The sequence below is a fragment of the Bos indicus x Bos taurus genome, chromosome 13 (genome assembly GCF_003369695.1).
Source record: "Bos indicus x Bos taurus breed Angus x Brahman F1 hybrid chromosome 13, Bos_hybrid_MaternalHap_v2.0, whole genome shotgun sequence".
NCBI lineage: Eukaryota > Metazoa > Chordata > Mammalia > Artiodactyla > Bovidae > Bos > Bos indicus x Bos taurus.
The window spans coordinates 25,455,435-25,478,219 of record NC_040088.1 but is presented as its reverse complement, the minus strand read 5'-3'; the positions used below and the strand labels follow the sequence as shown (position 1 = coordinate 25,478,219).

Genomic DNA, 22,785 nt, shown 5'->3' with positions numbered 1-22,785 from the left:
CTAGAGGAAACAATACTAAAAATATAGGCAAGTGAACAACGTCACTGATAAAACAGCAAAGTCTAATGTGAAAAAATCAAGACATTCTGTAAAAACAGGCCAACCCTTCAACCCACCCTCCAGACAATTCAAGAATTTTACTGAAAACAAATTCTATTTGATTTGAGTAACTACAGGAAATAAACTATGTTAGTGTTCTCCTTTTCTCTTGTATTAATGAATTAGAATATACAAAAATCCCAATAAAAATGATGTAAAAGCTCGTAAGCATCATTCAGATTTTTACTAGTCATTTTCCTTTCATAAAACTGCCATTTCCATTAAAGCATTATGTAAAAATGGGATTTTACTATACCAACATGGGTGTTTATCTCCAATGAACTCAAACACTGGTTATGCAGTACAGTCAATTTTACAAATGAAATATTCACAAACTAGACTTTCTTCTTTTAAGAGATGAAAAAATGATTTGGTATCTCTAGAACTGCAGCACACTCATTTAATCATTTTTCTTTCTAATCTTCTAGTCTTTCAGACAGTTATGCAGATATTTTAAGAACATCTAAAATGTGAAATAGGAGGTCCCCCAAAATGAAACAACATGAGTTTGAGAGAAATTAGGAATATTCCTTCGAGTCCTAATTTTTTTTCTTTTCAGCCATTTGAATAATGTTCTTTATGCCCTATATTATGCATATTCATCTGTGAAAATGCTTGTGAGTTTGATAGATGCTCATGAATAGCATTAACTAACTTGAATTCAAATTCCATAACATGCTTTAAAATGTATTAAGATAAAACTAAGCACAGTATAAACCATTTCCTCATTCAGGTTCAGCTTATTGTCATTTGAAAGTGTATATTTTAAGACATGAAGATCTAGAATTGTCCTGTCTTAGAAAGTAAATAATAGAATGTCAGCAGAAATATGCACAGCATTAAAACTAAAAGCAGAAACAGTGAATCTTTCAGTCTTCCTTACAGAAATGGAGCCTCATAATTATAAAGCTTTGGTTTTAAAGATCAAGGAAACACAGTCACAAGCCAGCAAACTCCTCAACAGCATGACGTCAGACCTCAGGTAGTGGCAATTTCATTAAAAAATGGCTGGATAAACGTATCAATCAAGAAACACAAGAGCACTTTGTGGAAAAAATATTCCATTAAATCTTGAAAGATTTTACCAATATATGCATGGTTTAAGTACTTCCTTTCTGTGACCATTCACTCCAAGATCCATGGAAGAAAAGACTGTAACAAAACTCTTCCTTTCAGAAAGAGGAAACAACCATTTTCATAAAAGAATGACCTAAGCATTCAGGTCCCAATGACTTTTCTAAAGGTAACAGCGGAAACGCCAAGTGAACTCAAAACTCAATCTTGACCTTACTTATCTTTGTAACTTTAAGCAGATCATATCACCCCACATGTAAAGCGCAGGACATAATTTAAGGGGTACTACTTTTACTTAGCAATTCAACTAGAAAATAAAGACAGATAGACAGACAGACAGACACACACACACACAATTATAAAACCTCTAGAAGATAACATAAGAAAATCCAGGTACCTTGGGTTTGACATGACTTTTCAAAAGATACAACATGGAAGGCACAATCCATGAAAGAAATAATTAATAAGCTGGACTTCATTAAAATTAAAAAGATTTGCTCTGCAATGGATACTGTTAAGGAGAATGAGAAGACAAACAAGCCAAATACTAGGAGAAAATATCTGCAAAAGACATACTTAATAAAGAATTGTCACCCAAAATATATAAAGAACTCTTAAAATTCAACAATAAGAAAATGAACAACCGAACTTTTAAAAACAATGGGCAAAAGATCTGGACACCTCAGCAAAGAAGATATACAGAAGGAAATTAAGATCTACAGATAGAAAAAAATATAGAAATGAAAAGATGCTCAACATATGTCATTAAGAAACTGCCAATTAAAACAACACATGAGATACCAATACATACTTATCAGTGGCCAAAATTTAAAACACTTACAGCATCAAAGGCTGGCAAGGATGTAGAGCAACAGTTTTCATTCCTCACTGCTGCAAATTCAAACCTCTGGAAGACAGTCTGACTGTATTTAAAACACACACACACACACAAACTCAATATACTCTCTTACTACACAATCCAGCAATCACACTCCTTGGTATTCACCCATGGGAGCAGAAAACCCACATGCACACAAAAACATGCACACAGGTGTTGACAGCAACTTTATTTATACTGCCAAAACCTGAGAGCACCAAGATGTCCTTTAGCAGGTAAATAAGCTGTGGGACATACAGACCACGGAGTATCATTTCACACTAAGATGAGCTATCACACCACGAAAATTCAGACCCAGATGAGTCTTAAATGCACATTACTCAGTTAAGGAAGCCAATCTGAAAAGACTATACCCTACATAATTTCAATTATATAACATTCTGGAAAAGGCAAAACTATGGAGATAGCAGTTTGCAGGGCTTATGAAGGAATGGAGGGATAAACAGACCAAGGACAGAGGGTGGTCAGGGCAGTGAAACTATTCTGTGTGATACTACAATGGTGGATGAGTGTTATTACACATTTGTCAAAGCCCGCGGGATGTACACCACCAAGGCTGACCCCCGACTTAGACCGTGGACTTTGGGTGACAAGGACATGTCAGTGCAGGTGTATCAGCTGTAGCACCATTCTGGTGCTGGATGCCGACAGCGGAGGAAGCTGTGCGTGCGTGAGGCCAGGCGCAACTCTGTGCTAAGTTTGCTGTCAACCTAAAACTGATCTTAAAAAATAAAGCTTTCCACCCTGCCAAAAAAAAAAAAAAGAAGCACCCTCAACATCTCAGATATTAAGTATCACTGATTTTTAACAGACATTATGTAGATATAATTGGATAAAGATAAATGAACAAAGATGCTGCGTTTTGCTTTTCCTTTTCTGGAGTTCATGAAAAATTCTGGTGTTGCAAATAAATATTCTTCCTATGTAATATGTCTCCTGATGTAGCTACGATACTTTGAAACTCAAACTGTGTGTTACCAAGGAAGTTATATACCAATTTGATATATTATCTATCAGGTCTCAGCTTTCCAAATATAAACTTAAGAGTTATTAGTTCCACACCAGTTTTTTTCACACTGCATAAAAAGAGCTATATTATTTTATACTCTTGCAAACACAATTGAGGTACATCATCTCTCTTTTCTTCAACCCTCCCAAAAAACATGTTACCATATTTCACTTCAACTCTGAAAAGATTACCTTCTGGGAAGGTAATAATCTGTCTCCAGAAGCCTAGGACTCATGATGGATTTTGTTAAGACAATGAAATTATGTTTGAGGTTTTAATACAACAGACTCTGTGTATGGGAAAATACATTAAAATGGGGGAAATGGACACTCTAAAGTAAAAACTGGCTGGATATCTTACAGATGTCTTCAAAACTGATCCTTTGACAGTCTGTTTTCATTAAATGTGTCCTACTGCCTCCTGCCCTCCCAACCTACCTGCAGTGCACCAGCCTTCTCATTATTCTTCTTGTTTAGGTTAGGCTTCCGCTTTCAGAATGTAAACTGCCTGAACAGAGAGACTTTTCTTGTTCACTCCTGATCACAGGTTTCCAGAGCATTTCCAGACGTAGCATGGATGCTCAATAAATGTGCTGGAAAATGAGTGAATGGCCATGCCACACTTCCATCTGTTTTAAACAAGGCTTTCTCTCTTCCTGAACCCTCCCTCCTGGAGGCACCACCAGGCTCTGGGTGAATCAATACTGAGCTAGCTACAGCTCCCTCTGCAGGATTAGTCCCCTTTTCATCTTCTGCACAGGACTCAGAATCAACTTGACAGTTCACGTGTTCCTTTCCTGACTGCTTCCCACCTGGAGTGAACCTCCACACAATTCAGCACTGGATGTCCAAAGCCTAAAACCGCGCATACCACACACATAGTAATGGGCTCACTAAGTGTGTGCAGCCTGAATGGATACCAGGTTTCCTCAGAGGCAACCCAACTCATTCTGACACGTTTCCTGTAAAAGAATGCCTCATCAGTAACTTCGCTCTGCAATCATGATATATTTGGGCTGACCATACACAGGTTGAAGGTACTATTAATAAAAATGGTCACTTGTGTCAATAAGGCTTTTGTCACTATTATTCTATGATAATTTTGTTTAAAGTTGTCCCTCTAAAAAATGAAAAACAGATTTCATAGTAACAGATATCCAAAGAGGGTAAACTCTTAAATAACCATGAACTCAAGAGTAACAACACTGGGAGATTTTTTTTTAATCTGTTTTCTTGATTTAAGTCTTAGCTCACACATTAATTCAATGTTTTACAAACAAAAATAAAGCTTTGCAATTAATGTGCCTTTACTGGCAGACACTGGATTCCAACACTTCAGCAGAAAGCCTTATTATATATCTCTGATTCTGAAAGTACCACAAATAAAAAGAACCCGACACACACACATAACTTTCCTAAAGAAATCTCAGAATGCAAAGTGTTCTAAATTAATAGAGCAACCAACCCACCTGATATCCCTGGGAGAGAGCCAGCTATTGAGAAGCATCACACCCATTATTATAGCAAGAGAAATCAAAACCCAAGAATATTCACTAATGATCTAGACACTGGCTTGATTGAAAAAGACTATACCAACATTTAAGGCTGCTTATTCAACTCACTAGTTTCCTAGCTCCTCTGGAGCAAAAAGAAATAAAATTCAGTCTCCCATCAACTCCATGGGTGGGAAACTACCACATAAGGCACCCTGCTGTAGTGTAAGGACTCAGTGGATCAAAGTACTATGGAAGCTTAAGGACAGGCTCAGGAAAGCTCCCTGCGAAAGACAAAAAGCTGGGCAGCAAGGAACAACCGCCTAACAAGCGGAAGGATATTTGGAGCCTATGTTAACAGACAAGCAAGAATTCAGAACATATAAATAACTCTTATTAAGAACAAATGTGTCAAATTCTTATGAAAGAATTCTACACAACAATTGAAAAGAATGAAGTAGATCTGGTCTTAAAAACATGGTAAGTGATACAAACACCATAATACCACATTAGGTAAAACAAGAAAAAAAAAAAAAAGGAAATAGTTCACACTAAATTCCTCTGAAAAGTAAAGAAGAGAGGAGCATGAACGGGCAGATGTGGAGGGCAGACATGTCTTCAAATTCTTGGTGAACCTTATTCATTAAAGAAAAACTTCAAAACATTTAGTTATTTTGTATTTAGATGTTTATTACATGATCTGTATTTTTCTGTAATTGTATTTTTTCCACATGAAAAGAGCTATAGTTTATGTAAGATCCAGACAATATTCTGAGAGAATTTTCTTCTTGCCTAGAATGCTCTCTGTATATATAAAAATACTAGAATCCTGAATTGTGGAGTTTCTTGAAAACCTATATATATACACACACACAGACATACACATCAATAGCCATTCTTATGTTATTTTTATAAAAATCAAGGTAATTATTTAAAACATGTTTAGAGTAGCAGTGGTCTCAATTCAAGACAAAAACCCAAACCCCAAATTCTTACAAAATCTATTGTAAAAACCTTGAAGACTATAATAAGCCTTTGCTGCTGCTGCTGCTGCTGCTGCTAAGTCACTTCAGTCATGTCCGACTCTGTGCGACCCCACAGACGGCAGCCCACCAGGCTCCGCCATCCCTGGGATTCTCCAGGCAAGAACGCTGGAGTGGGTTGCCATTTCCTTCTCCAATGCATGAAAGTGAAAAGTGAAAGTTAAGTCGCTCAGTCGTGTCCAACTCTTAGTGACCCCATGGACTGCAGCCTACCAGGCTCCTCCATCCATGGGATTCTCCAGGCAAGAGTATTGGAGTGGGGTGCCATTGCCTTCTCCGATAATAAGCCTTTACGCACCTAGAAATAAGACTAGAAGCCTTTACACACCTAGAGATAAATTCTATGACTATTTTTGTTAATGCAACACCTCTTTTCTAAACAGGAAAATGGCAGAACGTTTATGTAAGAGCTGAAGTTTTGTACATTTCATCAATACACAGCACTAAGACATATTATGGTACACCAATGAAGATTATTTTAAGGTGATGGCACACATGTCTAGTGTGAATTTTATATCAGTTCTAAAAAGATCTTAGACTCAATTTTTTTCAATGCAGAATCTTTTGTCCCACTAACAAAACATCTAGTAATTTTTCTCTATTTAAAAGATAAAAATTTGTGATTTAGAGAGATCATGAAAATAAACAAAAAGGTAAGCAATACTCTACTAAATTAAAATTCTACTTAAATATGAGGGGCAAAACATGACATTTTTTCCACACAAAGCAGGAAGAATCAAGACAGAATTATGCCCAAATGAGAGAGACATGCGTGATTAGAGAGCAAGGGGTCCCAATTTCTCACGGTCATGGTTGTGGCTGTAACTTGACTGAGTTATAAATTAACAGTTCAAGTCAAGTGCTGAGAGTCAGTATCAGCGGAAGTAAAAACTTCCCCAAAATGTTCAATCTTTAATGGAGACGACAGACAGCATACAAACAGCCGCCACACCAAAATCAACACATCCCAAATCACAGCAGACACACAGAGGCGAGAAGCACACGCACACTTAGCATTCTGCACCTCTATGGTCCAGCGTGAGTTTTCAATTTGTGAACAATGAGAAATAGCAGAATTCGGTTTATCAGTTAGTATGTAATCTGCTTTGGTTTCCTTTTCAACAGAGAATCTAAGTGGCTACACCAGTGAAAAGAGATCAGCAGCTTCTTAAATTCAACAAGAGGCCAGGGAAAAAGGCTATGAGACTTGGATGAAAAATATCTTCTATTTTCCTCCTTCTCTGCCTTTGGAAATCATATTCATTCTTCAAAGTTTTGCTCAAATGCATTCTCTTTTGAAAAGGCTTACCTAATCTCTCAGTTGGAAAAAATTATTCCTTCCTATACTGTGTTCTAACAATAAGCTGATGATGACCAAATTTATATCCTGACCCTCTCCACTGGTGTCCACTTGTGGCTGTAATAAGCATCTTAAGTTTATCATGGCCAAGCAGCAGAGCCCAATTCCCCTCACCCAAACACACTGCTTCCCATCTCAGGAAAAAGAAACCGCCATTCACCAAAAAGCTTGGGCCAAAAGCAGTTACCTTACTTCCCCTCCCATTCCACATTTAATCCTTCAGCCAGCTCTACCTTCAAAAGAGATTTGGAATCTGAGCACTTCTCATCCCATTCTCTTAATTGTCACCATGCTGGTTCAAGCCACAGTCTGTTGGCCTGGGTTAGGGACAACTTATGGATGATGTATGGGTGGACAGATTATTGGATAACTGTGTGGAGGGTGGATGGGTGGATGGATAATGGGTAAGTGTAGCAGCCTCATGGCTTCCACACACACCAACCACACATCTAAATAGCCTACTTTCCCCACACCAGCCATGGTCTTTTAAAAAGACTCTTGCTTAGAATCCTCCATGGTTTTCCAGCTCAGAACAAAATCCAAAGTCCCTCCCATGGCCTGTCTACCGGGAAGGTGCCACCTTCCTCTCTGAGCCCACCGCTCCTCTGCAGGCATAATGTCTCTGCTGCTGCTTGAACACACCAAGCTTATCGCCACCTAGGGCCTTGCATTTGTCCTTTCCTCTCTCTTGAATGTTCTTCCCCCAAAATGTGTGCACAGCTTGCACTCATTTTACACAGGTCTCAGTTCCAATACTGTATTGCCTTCTCAGAAACTTGGCCTTCTCCGATTGCCCTCTTTATAACAGAACCCACTTCCAAACCCCTTTAAACTTCATCCACCATCCTCTCAACCCCATTTAGCACCTACCATTATCTCAAAGCATAGTCTACATATTTTCCCTTCTCTTATCTAGTGCCCATCTCCCCCACTAGAAGATGAGCTCCATAAGGCAAAGGTCTTGTCAGTTCTTTCATCTCAGTCTCTCAAGCATCCAGAACAACATTCAGCACAGTGCAGGCATTCAATGAGTAACTGATGACGGCACAGTCCAGGTACTGTGCTAGGCCCTCAAGCTCAGAGACGACACTGCTCTCCTGCCCAGAACCCTGAAGAGACAGGGTCAATACACTTGGACAGCCGTCCCAGGACCCAGCCAGAACTAAAGAACAAGAATCTCTGGGACTGAGGCTCTGGAATGATCTATCTTGAAAACAAAATTATCAAACGATAGTGACGTTAGTTAACACTTAACAGGTCTATTCTAAGCACTTTATGTGCATCAACTCACTTAATCCTTCCAACATACCCAGAAGTGAAGAATTTGAGGCATGGAGACATTGAATATTTTATCCTAGATTTTCAGGTGGTAGATCCAGCAGTCACATCCAGGCAGTCTGGCCCAAGAATTCACACTCTCAACTGCTGTGTGGTACTCGACCTCTCACTGCACAGAACACCATGTGGAAGTTAACATGTAAAGTGTTGTATAAACACAGGAGGGTGCGGGGGCGGGGAGCTGAACACTGAGGGTAAATCCCAGAGTTTGAAAAGATGAAGGAACACACTTTCTGAGTTGAAGGAAAAGTGTTGGTGTGAGCACGGTGTGGGGTGATCAAAGCACAAGGGGGCCTTGGAAAAGGAGGCCACGTGGCTACAGCAGGAGGGGTCTGAGCGGAGGGAGTGAAAGGAGAAATGGGGCGAGGGGCGATCACATCTGCTATGCTTTTTAACACCTTATAGTTTAAAAATAAGCTATAAAACCTCATACCTATACAAGTCTGGCAGTGAGCTCTACAAGAGAAAATGAAAGGAAGAAAATTAAAAGTGACTCTAGGAAGGCAGGTACGATGAAGGAAAACGGGCTTTCTCTTCTCTTCACGGGCTCTAAACAGTATCCACTGCCTCTGCCAGCCTCCGGGGGAACCCAGATGTAAGAGGAGATGTACTCACACAAGTCTGTGTGTGTCTGAGTGTTTGAACATTTCAGGTGTTTAAAATGGAGAATAAAAGCTGAGACTGTTTTAAAAATAAAAAAAAGCATGGCCCAATTTGAAAGCCTGTGATGCTGGCCTAAGAATTCTGCTAACCTGTAGGGTTGAGGGAGCCAAAAAATGTTTTCAAGTTTAGAAAAATAACTCTATCAAGTGTACGCAGGGTGGCCTGAAGGGTCAGGGAAGGAGAGGGTATATTAGAGCCAGACGGGGCACATGGGGCAATAATCCTGCACTCAGGATATGGCAGTGGGGAGAAGCGGAAGCAAAGGGGTACAGGAGACACTGCTGAAGACAGTGACTGACAAGATGCGAGTGGGATGGGAAGAGGGGGCAGTGGAAGACGGGTTTAGGATTCCTGGCTTACCCGCGTGGGTTCAGGGGCCAGTCCCAAGACAGGGAAGGCACATTTGAGAGCGTAAGTCAGGAACGCAGCGTGGAATACAGCGAGTCCTGATGTACTTTCATGACAACCAACAGGCAGGAATGTCCAGCAGGCAGAAAGCCTCGAGACCAAGATATGCTTGGAGATACAGACTTGGAAGTTTTCTGTGTAGCGGTGAGAGTTGAAAGGACTGTGAATGAGATAACATACAAAGAGTGCTTAAATGGAGAAGATGGAGAACAGAAGCTTGGGAAATGTCAACATCCAGTAACCATGATCAAGGGCTAGGGAGTTCACCAGAAAAGTCAAAGGTGAAAGTCACAAAGAGAAAATGGGTGAATTGAGAAGGGCTTAGTGGAACATAAGGTATGAGAACTGAAAGGAAACTAGATGTAAACCACTCACTGAAATTCACTGCTTCCAAAAATTTAGTTGTGATATAAGACTGGGCATTTGCTTAAGCGGGGGAAGATCTGGAGGAAGGTAGTTTCTTTTCAGGAAGGAGAAACTTAAGCATGTTTGTAGGCACTGGGAAAGCATCAAGCAGAACAGAAATCTGAGGCACCAGGAGGAGGCTGACTAATGGAGCGAGACACCACAGGGATGGAAAAGGGATGGAGAGATGCACACTGCGTGAGAGGTGGTGCTGAGTCTCTGAAACAGGAGGGGAGGATGGTGGGAACATACGTTTGTAGAAGAGAAAGAAGTGACCAACCCTAGGTAGAATATCTTAATACTGAATGTCAGCTGCACACAGCAGCCTTGTTGATGGGTTCCACCATCCCTTTCCACAGAAAGCTGTCTTTTTTTTTTTCCCCTCTTTACCTTTCTCGACACTCTCAGACCTGGACATTGACTCCCTGGAACGTGCCAAGCGCCGTGCATCACGCTGAGCACTGGGATCAGGGGTAAAGAAAACCGTCCAAGAGGGCAAAGGCATTGCTGGTTAGTGGGGAAGGAAAGCAAGTAACCAAACACAGCTGACTGTGCAGGGGCACAGGCATGGTGTATGTGGACAGTGTCAGGAAAACGACCGCAAAGACGTGGAGGAGGGAGCAGTGGGACAGGCGGAGAGGTGAACGCAGGAGCTCTGGGACTGGAGGAAGCAAAGGCCAGAGCGCAGGCACGAGGCAGGTGGCGCCGGGGAGATCAAGGGCACAAACGATTTCCCAGGCGTTGTTAGAGAATGCAAATTTTATTCTTTTGGCAATGGGCGTACAAAAATTTAAGATTTTTAAGAAAGCAAGAGAGAAGCTAAGATTGGCCCATCTGAAAGTGCCATCAGTATGGAGACAAGCCTAAGGACTGGGACGGGAAGACCAGGTAAGAAACAATTACAGTCATCCACGGAAAGGAGGCATCACGGAGGGGACAAGAAGGACAGGACAGACCTGAATGCCGGGTTCAGAGGGAGCTGCTCGACTGTGTGCATGTGGATACCACTCAGGGAGGTACGTGTCAGAAAAGGAGGTCCAAAGGAAAAAGGAAAAGGGAGTGGGGAAGAAGACATTTTGGGGCGTGTGGCACGTAAAGTACCTGCAGCCCACATCTGAGCTTGGGTCAGCCCTAGGATCACTCTAAACGCTGGAAGAAGCCAAGGGAACTGGCGGAAGAGACAGGGCGACTGGGTGGGGCGCTGAGAGGAGAAGAGGAACAAGAGCCGGGGCTGGAAAACCTGCGCCCCTCAGCACCATCCTCAGGGCTCCTTAAGGAGCAGGCGGAAACGGCCAGAGGAGGGGGAGAAAGCCGAAAGGTGGTGCGTGAGGAGGTGAAGGGAAGAGCGTCGAGTCCCGCGCCATCACAGAGGCCAAATGCTCCAAAGAGTACTGTACATGTGAGGTAAATAATAAAATAAAATAACAGATGTAGTAACGAGGCAGTGAAGTGCCCAGGTGACGACTCAGGAGTAAAGCTTGCTAGCACATACGCTCCTCCTGGAAGGAAGGAGCGAGGAGAGCAAGCCCACCTGAGAACACAGTTAACTCCTGTCTGAAAGTGGACAGGGAAATATTCAGATGTTTACTGAAGAGGACTAATTGCCAAAGTTGGGCATGTATGCCTAGAGTTAGGCACGTAAAAGAAAAAAAATAAAATAAAATAGTCTTGTTATGAAGGGCACTGAAGGCATAATTCATTAAAAAAAAATTTTTTTTTTAAAGAATAAAATAAAGAGACCCAGGTAAACTGACTGAGTTTTCTCTGGACTGCTCCAGATGACCTCTCCCATCTTTTCCACTTCTGTCATTCTCTGGGCAAGACGAGAGGTTAACCAGGCAGGCACTGTAAACTGTCACCCCCCTGCGCCCAAAACTCCATGAGAAGTTCTGAATGACTGGACTCTCCAAGGAGTGATTCAGGACTTTGCTTCGTTCAATTAGTAAAGCAGTGTCTGACTTTTAAAAGGTCAAAAAGCACGAATTTGGATTTTCAGAGCAGTCCATCAAGATACATTAATATGCCAACAAATCAATTCAACCAAGAAAATGAGAATTCAAATAAGCCTCCACAAGGACAAACCTTTGGTTTTTCAGCAAATCCTTCTTTTTATTCTTTATGTATGCGTCCATTTCAAATGGTCAAGCCAAACACTGAAAAGATGACCTAGTCCAGGGCTATATCCCTTCTTTGGGGTTACTATTAAATAGCAGAAGACAAGAACATATCCTATAGTTACCACCGGGGAAAACTGCAGAAACAAAACCTATAGGGGCCTGCAGTCTACAGCATGGAAGACAAAGCCATCATAAATAAAGCACAAGGAGCAGATGCCATAAACATGCACAGGGTACCCGGGTTGTACAGTTTGAGGTGATGCAGAAAACACTGGAGCTGGATAAGAATATCCAAGAATACTCAGGAAAAGTTACTAGAGTACAGTGAGCTTTTCAACAGGAACAAGACGGCTCATTAATTAAAGATCTGACACCCCACTAGTGCAAAGCACTGGTCGGTACTAAGAGAAATACAAACCCCAGTTTCTGCCCTCAGGGGGCTTTCCATCTTTCTTCTTCAACTAAAACAAATTTTAATAGCATGTTCTCAAGACTGGAGCTGGAAGGAACTCCAAGCGGCCTTGGGGTCAAGCTTCCTCATCCAACAGGAGAGGGAATCAAAGCTGGCTGGGGAGTGACAGCGGGGGCAGGAGCACAAGATGCCCTTTGTAATACAAGCACACAAGCAAGTTCTGCATTCCGCCAAGTGCCAGTCCAGTTCCTCTCATCTCTGAAACGCAGAGGATGATAATCCTGGCTGTTTTCCTAGATCTGAAGTGCTGGTGATGGGGCTTGGAACATTTAGGACTCTAAAGGCTGGAGAGTGCTCAGAGAGTGGAGAAGCACAGAAAACTGACCTAGGTACCCTTCCTTTCCTTCCCCTTTCCCCATTATACTATAAATGTTGAGTGAAATGTGACTAAAAGGCAAAACAGTACCCAATCAGCCTGCATTGTTTGTGATGACAAGCACTGAGGCAAGAGGGCATGTGAGGAGTGAGGAAGAAGGGAAGGTATGTGATAATATCAGCACGTAATTTTCAACATTAGTATAAAAATGACATAATCAGAAGTTACTGAGTTAGGATGAAAAGTTCTTAGGGGAAACAGAATTAGTACAATTACTTTTTTTTAATCAGTCACTCCAACACTCCAGAACAACACTGGAGTCTGCTTCATGGAAGCAGTGACAAGGAAGCCATTACCAGATTACACTGACAATTAAGCATTTTTTCCTTCATTTTTATATTTCATTTGTCTTTCAGCGCTCTTTCTCCATTCCCCGGGTCCTATTTCCAGTCCTCCTTTCATCTTCCTAGCAAGGTAATAAATACCAAAGTCCTGGGCCTTCCTCCTGAGCCACACTCCCACTCACTTTTTAAGAGGAGCAACACAGTCAATGGAATGATAAACAGGGGCTCTGCAGTCAGACAGATCTTGGTTCAAATCCACATCTAATTCAGGTTACAAACCTGAGAATTGTAACTATCTTACTTCCTAGTCCTGTTTTAAGAATAACTGAGCATTTACTTACAGGAGCCTGGACATTTTAGGGCCAGGACTCCACTCCAGCCCCCACCCCAGGGCCTGGCCCACAGGAAGCTTTTGGGATGTGGCAACCAGACCAGTCCCGAATCACAACCACGTTATATTCCATCTGACAAGAGGGGCTCCTCTGTCAGTGAGGAACACCTCAAAGCCTGAGCTGTGGAAAAAGAAGAAACTCCAAACATTTCCAACTGGACAATCGTCTACTATGCACACAATCACCATACCCCTGCACATCTCATGATTCCTACGAGTGGCTGTCATCATTCAGGGAAGGAAGACTTCCCAAAGCATACCCCCTACAGAATGGAAGAGCACCTTCTAATATTCACTGTGAGTCAGTCTCTTACAGCGTTTGAGAAATCGCTAGTCATCTCAGCCCCACCTGTAAGCTTTGCGGTAGCACCGATGAAGGTCACATTTCAGACATTCTTATCTTTTTTTATTATGTGCATAATATCACATATATTATTATAGTATAGTAAAACATAAATCTTTTATGTTGTTTAGTCATTAAGTTGTGTCCGACTCTTTTGCAACTCTGTGGACTGCAGCCTGCCAGGCTCCTTTATCCATGGGATTTCCCAAGCAAGAATACCAGAGTGGGTTGCCACCTCCCCCTCCAGTGACATTCCTATTCCTAATAAACACCCTTTTGAACTCTAAATTCCCACTTTACAGATCTGCAAAAACCTGTGATATCTCTACCTCACACAAGTTTCACCCTATCTTCCAAAGACTCCAGAGCAGATTTGCAGATTACTTGAAAGTTAGTGTGTTCTAAACATACAGAATCATTAAACACCAATGGTTTCTGTTACAAAAAAGAAAAAAAGAAAATTCACAAGGTAAATCAAAGAATGCTTTGGAGTCATCTGTATGGACTTTTTAAAAGAAGAAAGAAATCCCTTCTAAAAATTCCACAAATAGTAACTCTTAATTAACTAATATTCTTAAGAAATTATCCTGACAGCTACTAAGACATCCGTAATGGTTAAAAATTCTCTGCCTTCCTCCCCCGACCCTGTTCACAAGTTCCTTCCAGAGATGATGTGAAAGAAATGGGCTTTGCTGATACACACCTGGGCTAAATCCCTGCACCACTTTTTACCCAGTGGCCCCATCCAGGGGCAGGCCTCCTGACCACTGAGTAACTCATATCACAGAACTGTGCTACAGATTAAACAACAAGATAAAGAACCTAAAGCCTCTACCATTGTCCCCAGGCTTTGTGGACCACCTTCTGGAAATCAACCATTTCTCTTCTAGAAACATTCATTCTTCCCTTCCCTTTCCTCTCATATTGCATAACGGATGGAAGCATCACTACGGCCATTGCTTTAAATTTCGGACCCAAGTAACTGCAGGGAAGTGGTGGTGTTAGTCTAGCACTTAGCCCCTTACAAATATGCCCTCTGTTCTGAGCTCAGCCAGTTTTCTGCTCCTCTCCACTCTCTGAGCATCTTTTAAAGACAGCCCAAGGAACTTGGTTCCTAAAGGTTATAAGCAATTCAAACCTAGATAAATGGCCCACGGGGCCATTATACTGTCTTAAAGCGGTTCAGATGGCAAAGAATCTGCCTGCAATGCAGGAGACCTGGTTTCGAACCCTGAGTGAGGAAGTTCCCCTGGAGAAGGGAATTGCTACCCACTGCAGTATTCTTGCCTGGAGAACTCCATGGACAGGAGGAGCCTGGTGCGCTACAGTCCATGGGATCGGACAAAGAGTCAGAAACGACTGAGCGACTAACACACACACAAAAAGCACAATCCAAAACACACAGCAGCCTCAACCTCACTCTCCTCCAAAACATATATTTTCCAAGCCCCTCCCAGACAGGTTAAGGCTGAAGGACCTCATTGAAATGCCAACTGTATACTAATTCAAGCACATCAGTTATCTGTGTGAAGGTGTGGCCACATGGGCCTGCACACAAACGCGCAGGCACGCACACACACACACACACACACACAACCAGAAGAAGCCTGACTGAAGACAATACTTGACAGATGAAAAGAAATGCTAACCTACTTGTCAGAAAGTAATAATAACCCCTCTGAAAGGATGAAGGAAACCTCTAGGAAAGTATTTCTATACCTTTAGAGTTTTGTGCCATCAATGCTAAAATATTATTAAAAGAAAGCACTACAAGATTTTTTCCCATGGGATGATGCCATTTTTTCAAGGATTTTTTTTTTCCCCCACGCCAGGGGCAGGGGGGCCAGGGGGAGAGGGGGGATCCAAAAGCACATTAAGGCATTGTTTTTAGACATCAACAGTTTTTGTTAAAACAACAGTTTAACATTTTGAAAAACAGATATTCTAGAGATACTATTTTGACACACTGGCATTTTAAAAACTAATCTTAAATTGACTGTTGAGTTCAGTAATTTTGCTTGCATAATGAAGCTCTTTAAACAACTCATGTTTTTGGAAAGCCAACAGCCTAAGTCTGTCAGGTAAAAACTTCAAAGAATGAGCCCATCCGGCAGGCAAGGGCCAAAGCAATCCTGGATATGCTATGCTGAGAGGAGCCTAAAATGACAGAAAATGAGGGCACAAGCCCACAAACCATAACACAACTTTGTTTTTAAAACAATCCCAGTGCAAAATAACTGTGCAGAAGGCTTCTATTTCACTAAACATTCGATGGCAACCTTGTCTTGACTAATGGAACTCAGCACTCTTTTTGTTTGTCTTTCTTGTGCTGAAAGCTGTGCTCATTTGTTTCAAATCATGGTCATCTTTCAGATGGCAAATTCTTCAAATACAAATGGGAGATCTACGAAGCAGTCTCGGAAATAATTCCTTATGTAAAAACTCAAGTTTCAGGTTCTAAAAATTAAGCCTAAGGGCCATGTGTGAGCATAACCAATATAGTTTATTCCCCTGATTCCTCCCCTAATTTTCAGCTACTTGGTGGTAATATTGCTGGGTCAAAGTTCTCATATTTTGCCTTCAGCACTGGAAGGAAAGATGCTATATAATTTTAATAAATAAAAGATAGTGTTAATAATGTTTAAGAGTTCATTTCTTTAATAAGCATCAATTCAGACTAATTATTTTAACAAATCCACACCTGCATGCAGACCTACCAGGTAATTATCAAGATAACCGTGTTCACACTGCAAGCACACACAACAAGGAACTATCACCATTTTCCAAATACAAGCACACAGCCAACAACTATCCATTTTTTCCTCAAGGAGTTAACTGTAAAGAAAAGAATAAGTGAGTAAAAATAAGTTAACGTCTAATTCACATTTTTCTCCCAGAAACAAAAATTTAGGAGTTAATAACACAATCTATGAAGACTTAAGTTTGACTAAAGGTTGGTAAGTTTAATGCCACTTGCTTCTGATGAGCAAGCTGGTTAATAATTAAATAAATGAACATAATCTATTCAGGATGGATTTAAACCACAACCATAAAGAATCTTAAGCACACTGCTGACATTTTGTTGTGCTGTAAAACACAGTCTGCTCTATGTGATCATGAAATGTTAAGGAAATCAGGGCTATGCTAAAACTAAAGAATTAATGCTGTAATTAGCATCTGAAAGATAATTACTGCATAGAACAGACTATATCCACAAGGTTTTCTATTTTTTAGCTTCCTAAACAATCTTCAGCTACAAGTTAACTAAATAGGGTGAACTAAAGATTCTAAGCACTTTCCTCAGACAAAGAGAGGTCCCTAACCCATTGACCCAAGCTCCCCTTTCCTCCACAAAGTGGTAATCAACCACAACAATCCAGTGGATACATACTGACCAACAACAGGACTACCTGAGGTTTCCTGAAGGTCACTGGTTCAGTCGCAGAATCAAGCAAAGGTAAATGGGTCCACTGTGGATTTAAACCTTAACTAACCAGCTCCTGAGGACAGTTAACAGACCATTCTCACGTGACAGTGTCATGAGATGGAGGAGGACGCTAGGGTGTGAAGAAAGAGGAAGAGTCCTGGGCAATGACCGAGAAAATATACAGCATACTACTTAACTGTGGATGGAATCAATGGAAGGGGAGGGAGAGGAGAAAGAAAAGAGATACGAAATACCCTAAAAGTTGACTCTCTCATAAAACTCTCACTGAGTTGGGCAACAACTGGAACCTCAGAGAGAGAAAGTAAAGGATTTGGCCTTGAAGGAAGAACAACAGAAAAGAGTAACAATGCAAAGCACACTTTTCTCAGGTTTTAAAAGCCTTTAACTCTTTCAGAAGGGTGACTCCAATCCAAAGAGATCCTACTATTCCACCATGCCGAGTATCACAGCATCACGCTTCTTTTGGGAGGCCAGGAGGCCTTCTCCTTCTGACACTTAACCACAAAGCAGCTCAGCACTTTCTTTAAGACTGAACAAGGTCCTGTAAGGCTGTGTCCTCTTTTCTTCTGTAACATTCTTAACTTCAACATAATCACACAAAATGTCCAAGATGAAAAATAATCCAACATATACAACCGTATACCATCTTAGGCTACACTTAAAAGATGATTAATTTTTTTCCTCTAGATGACAGACATTTAAATTATATCTTCTTATGTAAAGTTAGCTTACAAGTCTGATTCATCTACGTGAACTGTCCGAAGTCAGAATCATCATTCCAAGTAATCTGGAAGATACTAGTTAAATGAGCCAGTTCTCATCCTGAAATGAATGCTCTCTATACAGCAAAACAGGGTATTGAACCTCATTTCATGATTTTAGTGCTCAGTTTAAAACAAACCCACAAACAAATCATGAAAGTGGTTTATTGAAGACTGCATATGCCTCTTCTGAAGTCACAAGCCAACAGCCCTCAACAATCTGATACCAGGACTTTCCTGGATCACTTCCCCAGCAAACATATCCAGCAACTTTGGCCATCATTACTCTGGCCAACCCTAGGCTGAGAGATGACTCCTCTTTGCCACACCGTTCAGGTAAAGAAACTGAAATGATGAAACCAGTTGTGTAAAATACAACCAATCTCTGTACAATACTGCACATTTACGAAGCAGCTGAACAGCCATAATCTCAACCAAACTTTCTACAGGAAGCAAGGTAGATATGAGCACCACTCCCATGGAGAAGAGAGTAATCCCAGGTTTTGGCGAGCAAAGTGGCCAGCCTAAGCTCAAACATCACTAAGTGAAAGAACTGGGACAAGAACTGAGGAGAGTGTATGTTCAAGAGTGGGGTTAGGGCTGCAGGCAGAGGTGGGGTTAATCAGGGAGAACTAGCTGAGGAGACACAACACAATCTGCATTTGGACACAGGCTGTGTCTGTTCACAAAGGCCTTGGAAGACAGGACTCTTGTCAACCAGCCAGCGCCTCGTGACTCCAACAAAGGCTCTGTGCCCTAGTCATTCAGATATACTAATGGCATCCCAAAGGAGCCCAGTAGTCTCAGCCTTTGTGCCTCGGTACCTGCAATTTCCTCCAACTGACACACTCCTCACTCCTTTCTCCCTGTCACCCACTTCCATCTGACCTTTGAACTCAGGTCAAATGACACCTTCTTCGGGTGCTGATCTTGGAGCAATCTGGATTCCTTGTATCACGGCACTGTTCTGGCTGATTGTGTTGTCAACTCTCTTTCCAAGAACTAAGTTCTGGGGTGGGGGCCTGAGGGAGAATGGGGGCATCTATGTGATGTGACTCGTCTTCTCCTGTCACCTGTCACATGGAGCAGGCAATGGGTAAATGCCTGTGGACTCAAAGAATGGACGTGCCAACTTCCGGGAGGAGTTAAGCCAGGCTTCCAGGGTAGAGAATTTCAGACAACTCAAGTTGAAACCATCACCTTCCACATTCACTTGAGTTACCAGATTCCTCTCTCAGCCTGGCTCCACTAGAAGGCCTGACCTTAAAGTACTGCCATGAAATTATAATCCACGTCACGGTTTTGTGGTCTGTGTTTGTTTGAACTGGAAAACCTTCCACTGTTTATACATTTGGAATCACTTCCAAATGTGACAACCTGAGATTGTTAACCTGGGAGGCAAAATGACAGCCACCACAGTGGAAGAATGCCCAGGGATCGAGAAAGCGTAACTGTTAAAAGAGCGTGAGCTCTGGAATCTGGGTTCCAATGTGCCATTTGCCAACTGGGTGACTCTGGGTAAATTACTCACACTACCTCCTGCCTTGAAGTGGGGTGTGTGTAGCCAGCAGGCATCGCAATGCCACAAACATCTACTGAGGAGCTACGCTGGGCCAAGTGTTGGTGACACTGCAGTGACCTGGCCGTTCAAGGGAAACCATGCTTGCATCATGCCAGCCTGTGTTAGTTCCTCCTGAAATACTCTGGAGTACTGGCTTGCCAACCTTCACTAGAAGCTAATCTTTAAGAAAGCAAGGGTCTTGTCTGTCTTGTCCATTCACCCCTCTCAAGTGCCAATCAAATGACTGCTACACAGCCACTCAGTACATTTGGAAAGAAGGAATGGTCAAATCAGGTGAAGACCTTCTTGTCCCCTAGCACTGTACTTTGGTGGACAAAGTAGGGAATAATAACTAAAGATGAACGCACACATTACAAGGGGCTTGGGCTCGCCACAAACATATAGGTGGCCCCCTGGGCTTCCTCGGACTCCAGTTCCAGGCTCTTCTGGGTGGGGAGGGGGAAGATCTGACAACTCTCCCCCACCGCCCCTCCCACGGCTGCACAGGTGTGAGCCACAGGCACAAGAAAGGCAGGAGAAGGAAAGTTGGGTCCCGTCTCGTTGGAACTTCTGAGGAGGTTCCTATCATTCACTTACTCCACAGGTTCTTATCAGGGCCCTAAGGTGTGCGGGGGATAAAGCGGAGACGTGACCAGGTCCTGTCCTCATGGAGCTTCCCTCCCAATGTGGAGCAGACACAGTACACAAGTGTGTAAAGTGGTCCTCGCACGCAGGGCTAAGTTGCCGAGCTGCCAGGAGTGATGCTACAGGGGCGGCCGCAGGTGTCCCGGGCGGGGTGGCGGGTCGGCGCGGGCCTCCCGGGGAGGCGACCTCTGACCTAGGACCTGAGCCTTCCGGGGACAGGCGGTCGCCGGGGCCCACACTCTGGGCGGAGGCCACAGACTGGACAGGAAGGGTCACAGCGGTAACTGTGCGAGTGTCTGGAGGGCGAGGCGCGGGAGGCTGTGGAGGAGCAGGCCCTGGACTCCCGCACCCGACCCTCGGGGCCGGGGAAGGGGCGCAGGCGGACTCGCCGTCGGACGGGGGCGGGGCGGGGGCCGCGGCCGGGGGGCCGACGTCACCGCCGCGCCGCCGGGCCCTCCGGAGCGCGGGAGAGAGCGCGGGGCGGCGGGCCCGGCCCGCGGCCGAAGATGGCGGGCCTCCGGGCTTACCTCGGAATTTGAGCTCGTGCTGCGGCTCGAGGCTCAGGACCTGCTCCACCTTCGCCATGTTCCTCGGCGGCGGGGCAGCTCGGGCAGGGAGACCCCTAAGAGGTCACCTGGGGCGGGACGCGTGAATGCTGCGCCCCCTTTAAATTTGGAAAGGGGGGGCCTGCCGGGGCGCGGGCGGGGGTCGCCTATGGGTTGCGCGCGGGGGGGGGGACGGCCTACGCGGTGCAGGCGCAGGGGCGGAGGGCGAGGGTGAGGCCGCGGTGCCCAGCGAGCGTACGACACGCACGCACGCACGGACGCGCCGACGCACGCACGCACACACGCAGCAGGCCGGCCGCCTTAACCCGGCGCGCGCTCGGGGACGACGGGGAGCAGAGCGCGCGAGCCCCTGCCGAGCAGTGCGCAGGCGCGGCGGTGGCCGTGGGGCGGGGCTGCCGGGAGGCAGGGGGCGGGGCGTCGCTCAAGTCCCGGGGAGGGGAGGGTACGGGACACCCAGAATTGAGGACCATCATCCTGAAGATTATTTATTTAGGCAGGGCGCATGGGAGGCAGACTTTGTGTTAAGTGCTTTAGTCAATAATTAATAAAAATGAACTTCCACTTCTCCTTGCTAATGTGCCAGGCACTTAGAGATTTTGAATAATAATGAAAGTACGATTTATTCTTATAAACATGATGTTTGTGAGTGAATGATGTGTGTTAGACACGGTGATATGTGGTAAGCAATAAATATAAATTTAGTAAGCTACCAATTATTGCTTGCTTATTTTGTGCCACTCTGCTGAACGCTTCACATAACAACAGCATCAATTATAATAAAGAAAAGCTACCCTACTTTAAATGTTTACTATGTAACAAGCACTGTGCTGAATCCTGTACTGCTAAATGCAACAAATATTTAGAAATACAATGATCAGAAAAATTGACCTGGTTCCTACTTCTCACTAGAGGCGATAGATGAGACAGCCTTTGAATAAATAACCACCCACACAAACAAATACACTTTTAAAAATTACTGAGAACCTATATCCATTTGGTTTTAAAGTGAACACTCTACCTCATTATCTCATTATTGACATTTAAACTTTACTTCATTACGTAGTGTGTACTACCTGAAATATGTGTTATTAATATTTTCCTTGTCATATATAAATGAAAATAGCAAATAGCTAACATTGACTCTACATGACAGACATATAGGTATTCTTTGTACTGTTCTTCGACTTCCCAATTTGAAATTTTTCGTAATTTTAAAAAAATGTGTTTTTTTAAAGATAATCTTTGTCTTTTAACTACAGCATTTGGTCCATTTATACTTATTATATTGATGATATATATGGCTATATTTCTACCATCTTATTTTGTGCCTTCTGTTGGTCACATTTGTTTTTTTCTTTTTCCTTTCCTTTTTGCATTTTTAGAGCTGATTTTTTTCTCATTCCACTTTTCTTCCTCTTATATACTCTATTTTGTTTCAGTGATTACTCTTTACTTTGCTCCCTGAAAATAAAAGGACTTAAGTGTACTTTTAATAGCCCATCCTCTAAATTATATGCCTTAATTATACTATATTTTAAGTTTAATCTTTTCCTTTTTCACCCTGTGAGCCATTACTAAGTTATTTTATACAGTCAATATTAATTTAGACTCAACCACACAGTTCTTTGCTCATCTTTTCTTCCTGCATCTCAGAATTTACAATCAGGATCACTTTCCTCATGCCTGAATCTTTAAATTCTGTTTCAGTAAGTTTGTTGGAGCAAATGCTGTTGGATTTTGTTCTTCTAAAATTGACTTTATTTTTCTCCTGTTCTTGCAAGATATTTTGGCTGGTTTACTAGAGGGACAATGGTTTTCTCTCAGAACTGTAGGATGCCACCACTGACTTCCAGCTCCCATTGTTACTGCTGAGGTTTCAGATGACAATCTCCTCATTATTCCTTCAGAAAAGTTCTGTTTCTTCCCATTGTCCTGGGGTTCTGCAGTTTTATCGCAATGTATCTTCTAATTTATTTGTCTTAGCTCATTCAAGCTGCTTTAGCAAAATACCATATAGACTAGATGGCTTAGA

General features: G+C 42.8%; 1 protein-coding gene across 1 annotated transcript in view; it reads right to left on the bottom strand.

Moving 5' to 3' along the window:
* The window catches only part of VAPB (VAMP associated protein B and C), a 53,050-nt gene extending 31,960 nt beyond the window's left edge, over positions 1-21,090 (bottom strand). Inside the window, exon 1 of the mRNA XM_027559004.1 lies at positions 20,715-21,090. Coding sequence (XP_027414805.1) covers positions 20,715-20,772 — 58 coding nt within the window. The 5' untranslated portion in view covers positions 20,773-21,090. The remainder of the gene's footprint in view (positions 1-20,714) is intronic.
* Positions 21,091-22,785: the final 1,695 nt, after the last annotated feature.